The 5,844-nt window shown below is 47.4% G+C and overlaps 1 protein-coding gene across 1 annotated transcript; it reads right to left on the bottom strand.

The window, feature by feature from the left end:
- Nucleotides 1-294: 294 nt before the first annotated feature.
- Nucleotides 295-5,844, bottom strand: LOC140503521 (T-cell-interacting, activating receptor on myeloid cells protein 1-like). Its single transcript, XM_072607582.1, has 6 exons — nucleotides 5,578-5,844; nucleotides 5,286-5,321; nucleotides 4,833-5,102; nucleotides 1,630-1,932; nucleotides 1,222-1,251; nucleotides 295-645 (listed from the first exon to the last, which is right to left on the bottom strand). Exons 1-6 carry the CDS (start codon nucleotides 5,609-5,611, stop codon nucleotides 542-544), a joined length of 777 nt encoding a protein of 258 aa, XP_072463683.1. The 5' UTR covers nucleotides 5,612-5,844; the 3' UTR covers nucleotides 295-541.

The raw sequence follows: 5,844 nt of genomic DNA, 5'->3' as shown, positions 1-5,844 counted from the left end.
CTTGTTTCAAATATCATCTCATTGATCCTAACAGCAATACTGATAGAGGTAGGTGCTTCCCATTTTATAACTGAGGAAACTGAGGCAGAGATTAAGTGACTTACCCAGGGCCACACAGATAGTAAGTGTCTGAGTCAGGATTTAAACTCATGTTTTTCTGGTTTTCTATCTGCTTTACCACCTAGATTCCTCTAGACTAGATGACCCATCCTAGTTGGAATTTTGTGTACTATACCATATCAAACAGTGACGATATAGGCCCTGAAACTTTCTGTAATTTTCCAGAAGACAGTCATGTGGGGAACAGTTTTCCTTTATTCATTAGGAGATGGCTAATGAAAGCTTTTCTGGAATAGATGAGAACATGGGTAGCCTATGTAATGGGCTGGGGAGAACCAGGAAACATGCATTGTTAGGGTGTCAGAAGTGGATGGGGCCAGGTTGGCAGAATCACTCCCTCAGACGCTGCATTACCCAGAGTCATCTGCTTTCCTGCCTGGCCAACCCTAGTCTTCTGGCAGAGTGTTCCTGGTGCTGCTTCTCAGGGGCCTCTTTGGCTGTGCCAGGCCTCTGCCAGTAGGACCCCCAGAATGAGGAGGACCAGTCCTGCCAGGTTGAGGCGGATGAGATTGCCCGTGGCATAATCTGAGATTGAGGACAAGGAAAGAGACTGTGAATGATGGTGACCTTTTTGAGGATTCCCCCAAATGTCAACCCAGCATGGTAGTCAGACTCTACCCTCAGCCTGGGTCTGGGCCCACAATCTATGTGGCAGAGCCCTCTATTCTGTGCTTTTCTTGAACAAATTTCCCTTCTATTTTTCTCCTAATTAGTATTTATCCAGTTTCTGTTAGAGATTATCATCCATGGGGACAGTTAGGTGGCTCAGTATATAGAGTGTGGGGTCTGATGTCAGAAAGACCTGAGCTCAAATGCAGTCTATCCATGTGATCTTGGGCAAATCACTTAACTTTTATTTGCGTCAGTTTTCCCAATTATAAAATGGGGATAAGGATAGCACCTACTTCCCAGGGAAGATGCTTCACTGGACAAAAACTCCAAAACAGAAACTATCCTCACTGTATCCCTTCAACCACCCCCTTCTGTCCTCCCATCCATCATCACCATCCTCCAACAGGATGGAATGAGGGCTGCTCTTGAACCCAGGGAGGTGAGGAGACTTGGCCTCCTGTCTCTGGAATGTCTGCCTCTCCTTCTTACCTTTTCTTTGAGGATGTGCATTCTTTTTACCTGAAAACCGTGATAGAGATGTTTAAGTCACAGAGAATGGACGAGGTATTCCTGAGGTTAAAGCCCTATACCCTCATCTCCATCCACTGAGCAGGTAGGTAGGCGTCTCGGTGTGAAGAGTCTTAGTCACTTACTAGCTATGTGATCTTGGGCAAGTCATTTAACTCAGTTTTCCCAACTATAAAATGGGGATGATCATAGCGCCCACCTCCCAGGGTTGTCAGGAAGATAAAATGAGGCAATGTTTCTAAAGCACTTAGCACTTAGTAGGCACTATAGAAATGCTAGCTATTAATATTAGCATTATTACCTATGATACTCATTGCCTCAAACATGGGGGAAAGGTAGTGGGTGTATTTTCAATGGGTCTCCTCTCACCTGTCACCTCCAGCCTGAGGACCTCACTGGGGTCTGAGGCTCTCCTCTTGCCCTCCTTCTCTGAGTAAATGCAGCTGTAGTTCCCAGCATCCTCAGCCTTCACAGATGGGAGAGTGAAGTTGGCCATCTTCCCCTCTACACTCTGGTACTGCAATGGGGCTGGCACTCCAGCTTTCAGCAGGAAGAACATCAGTTTTGGAATGCGACTTTGGAGTGCTGGCACCTGGCATGTAAGGATCACTGTCTCCCCTACAGCTACCATGGTGCCTGGTTGTATGTGTAATGATGGTTTAGTAAAGAATCCTGGGAAAGAAAAGGATCCTAGTTACAAAACAGATCTGAGAAGGACTGAGACACTGGAGGTCCAGTAGGACCTCCCTCTCCCATCCCACAGGCTTTCCTCACTTCCTTTCATTCCTAATCATGCCCCCGCCCCACCTCATGAAACTTCTTATCTCTCCTCACCCACCACATTTCTCCTATATCTTGCCCTGATTGTTCCTGTTCTTTCAATGCCCTCCCTCTCCAGTCCTGACTCTTAGTGTCTTGTTTCCTTCAAAACTCAGCTCAAACACCCCGCTCACAAGACAATTCCAGCTTCCAGTGCTTCTTCCGTCTTCCTCAAGTTACTTTCTATTCATTTTGATGTCTTTTCAATCTATTTTTTTGTGAGTTATGTTGTCTCTCCATAATGAAAAGGAAGTACTTTGAAGACTAGGGTGTTTCCTTTGTGTTCTCAGAACTGAGCATGGTGCTTGGCAGACAAGAAGAGCCAAAAAATGCTTATTAAATGTTGAATTCATAATAGACTCTTAAAAATGCTGTGTATATAGAATTGCACGGTTCTTTTCCTTTTCTATTTTGTATCTGGAAATGTTTTTTTTTGGTGATCAATTCATATTTTTTAAAAATTAGGAAGCATTCACATATAGAGAAGGAAAGACAGAATCAGGGAAAAAGCAAGCACCCTGAAACACATAAAGAAGTAGCCCACCTCTTCTTGCCAAGGCTAATACCTCTGCATGCACAAAGGATCCTATCTTCTCCAGCAAGTCTTCCCCTTGAGTATCCTCACTTACTAATCTTTAATTTCTTTCTATCTGCTGACTCCTTCCCTGATGCCTATACATATGGTCACATCTCTCCCCTTCTTAAAAAAATCCTCACTTGACCATCCCTACTAACCATCCCCAATAGCTATCTTCCTGTATCTCTTTTTCCTTTCCTGGGTAAATTTCATGAGAAGGCCATCTACAGTCAGTTCCTCTGTTTCCTTTCGTCTCACTCTCTTCTGAACTCTCTACAATCTGGCTTCTATCTCATCATTCCAGCAAAAAGGTTCTTTCCAAAGTTACAGTGATCTCTTAATTGCCAAATCTAATAACCCAATCCTCATCTGCCTTGACTTCTCTGCAACATTTAACACTATTGATCACCTTCTTTAGATTTTCTTGTTTCTCTTTTGGACCACCACTCACTCCTGGTTCTCCTTCTAACTCTCTGATCTTTCCTCAGTCATCTTTTCTGGATCCTTATTCAGGCCATGCTCTCTAACCGTGGATGTCTTTTGTGTGTTTGTCAATCTCTATGGGGGGCATAGGGAGAGGTGGGTGGGGGCTCCCTCTTGGTAAAGAAATGTCTTCTCCCCTATTTTCCTGCCTTTACTCATGGACTAGATGTATGAAGTTCTTTCTGTGCATCCAGCCTCATGGTCATAGCTGAGAGTTGAAAGCACAAGGTTTAACTCAGACCTGTTTCCTGACAAAATCCAGGTCACCCTCCACAACATATTTCAAATCTCTTCTGGGTCTTGGCCTAACTTTTCCTTTACTCTTGCTTCTTGGCTCTTTGCTAAAGCTAACCTCTTAATGGGGTCCTCCTGTTTCCTCCAAGGGGTTGTGCCCACAATCATCTTCCTCCCTCTCTCTCATTTGTAATTCCTCTCTATCTCTTGGCTCTTTACCTGCTACCTACAAACATACCAAGATGCTTCTACCATTATAAAAGCCTTTAGTTGGCCCTGCTACTCCCTCTGGCTAGCATTCCTCATCTCCTTTCCCTTTCATGGCCATATGCCTAGAAAATGCAGCCTACACTCTTGAAGACTTCATGGTCTCACCTCTAATTCAAGTCTTATCTCTTTCCAGGCTGGGCTCAGATTCCCCCTCTCCAGTGCCACTGCTTTCTCCAAGGTTGCCATGAATCCTTTACTGCTAAGTTCAACGTCTCTTTTTCATTCCTGACTCTTCTCGGCCTCTGCACATTGTGATATTATTGGCTGCTCCCAATTCCTGGGCATTCCCTGCTCTCTTGACCTCATAGTCACAGCTCCTCCCTAGTTCTCCTTCCTTTCTGTCACATGTTCATTGCATCTCCATTAAATCCATCTAACCCCCTACCTGCTCCATTTTTGAGGGTACCAACATCCTGCCCATCACCCAGTCTCACAATCTCAGAGCCATCCATGATTCTTTAATACAGATATACTTTTCTTTTGCCCTGACAGTCTTCTGACAGCCACCTCACACCACTAGACCAGAGACAATCCCTTGGAGGACTTAATTCTTTCACCTTTGGTATCTTGTCCTGGGGCCCCATTTTGGTGGTTACTGACTGCCTCTTGTGGCCCAATATATTGAAGCTGGTTCCAGTCAGGCTTAACATTACATCCTATTTGTCTTCTTACCAGCTGCCTTGATAGTACATATGTGCTATCCCTCTCCAATCCCATATCACAACCTTCCAGGACTGAAACCATAATCAAATCCACACTGCCATTTCTCCTAGAGGGAATATGTCCTTCTACTCCTTATAGCTCCAATCCCCATCTTTGCAACTTTCCAAACCAACACTCCCCCCTGGCCATCTGGGCCCCATATGTGCTGTCTCCTCCTGATGAAATATGTGAGCCCTGTGAGGGCAGGAATTATCCTGGATGTGTCATTTTGATCCCATTTCCCCCACAGGATTTAGCACACAATAAGAGCTGTCCAGGGTTCCAGTGAGCCCAGGACAAGGTGGTCTCTGCTTCCTTTGAAGGTCAAAGAGAGTCCAAAGACCAAGAAACTCAGAGGCCAGACAGGGGCATGTCTTCAGCACACCAGGGTCTGTAGGGCTGTGAGGGAGAAATGACACCCCAGACAGAACCCTGGGACTCAGATGTCAGGACCCCCAGAGCCAGGTCTCCCCAGGCTCCTCCTTACCTGTCACCACCAGCAGCAGGGGGGCACTGAACTCTGACATATGAGGTCCCTGTGAGTAGCGGCAACTGTAGTTGCCTGCACCATAATTGTACTTTGAAGGGCTGAACTTGATCTCCTCTTTGGAGGAAGGTATCTGGGAAAAGAATTCTTCATCCTTCCAAAGCTGAAAACTCTTGTTTCCCTGTGGGCCCCGGCAGTAGAAGACCACCTCTGCTCCAATGGGGACCACAGAGCTGGGCACAGCCCTAATGGAGGGTCTGGGGAGTGTCCCTGGAAGGGAATCAGAGCCTGGACTTCAGAGCCCTGCCCTCCTGGGGGCTGCTCCAATCCCCAACCCTTACTCTCCCAACCAGAGTCAGCACCCACAAGGGGCTCCCTCCCTTTCCCCTCCCCCCAGCATTGGCTGCCTCAGAGCAGTTTTCCCTACTGAGCTGAAAGGTTGGCAGGACTCACCCTCTGGAACTGTGATCTTCTGGCTCAGACACAGCCCTGAAGGAGAGGCTCAGGTTACAGGGAATCCTGCCCCCAGCTCCAGCTGTCTATAGTTATGCATCTGGGCCCTACTCCCACCCCCCTAATTCATCCTGGGTCAAACTACCAGGAAAAGGAAGGCACCAGTGCTCTGCTGTGTCCAGGCAGCCTCTCCCCAGCCTTGGGGTCCCCATATGTCCCCTGTAGCCTCTGTCCAAGGACCTTCTCAGAGTCTTCCTTCCCCTCCAGCCCAGCCTGGGGCCCTGGCACTCACCCAGCCAGAGGAGAGAGGTGACTGCGGGGATCATGCTAGCCCCTCAGCCCTGATCTAAGCTGCCTGGCCAAAGAGTCATGAAGAAAGAAGGAGGAAGCAGGGCTGCCTCTCAGCCCTGTGCCTCCCATTACCCAAGCCACAGGATGTGATCCCAACTGTCAGTCACACCCCCAGCTCCAGGGCCCAGGGCCTATGGTCTGTCAGGGAAATCAGGGTGATCAGAGGGCCTGGTCCTGGGAAGCTGTTCCAGGCTTTTTCTGCTGATTC

Source organism: Notamacropus eugenii, chromosome 5 (assembly GCF_028372415.1).
Source record: "Notamacropus eugenii isolate mMacEug1 chromosome 5, mMacEug1.pri_v2, whole genome shotgun sequence".
Classification (NCBI taxonomy): Eukaryota; Metazoa; Chordata; class Mammalia; order Diprotodontia; family Macropodidae; genus Notamacropus; species Notamacropus eugenii.
Note: the sequence above shows the minus strand (reverse complement) of the source record. Positions and strands in the feature narration are given on the sequence as shown.

Coding starts and splice junctions, on each gene's coding strand:
- LOC140503521 (XM_072607582.1), bottom strand. CDS start 5,611: ATGATCCCCGCAGTCACCTCTCTCCTCTGGCTGG. Junction 1,933..4,832: donor CCTGCTGCTGGTGGTGACAG/GTAAGGAGGAGC, acceptor TTTCTTTCCCAG/GATTCTTTACTAAACCATCA. Junction 1,252..1,629: donor CCTCAGGCTGGAGGTGACAG/GTGAGAGGAGAC, acceptor CACGGTTTTCAG/GTAAAAAGAATGCACATCCT.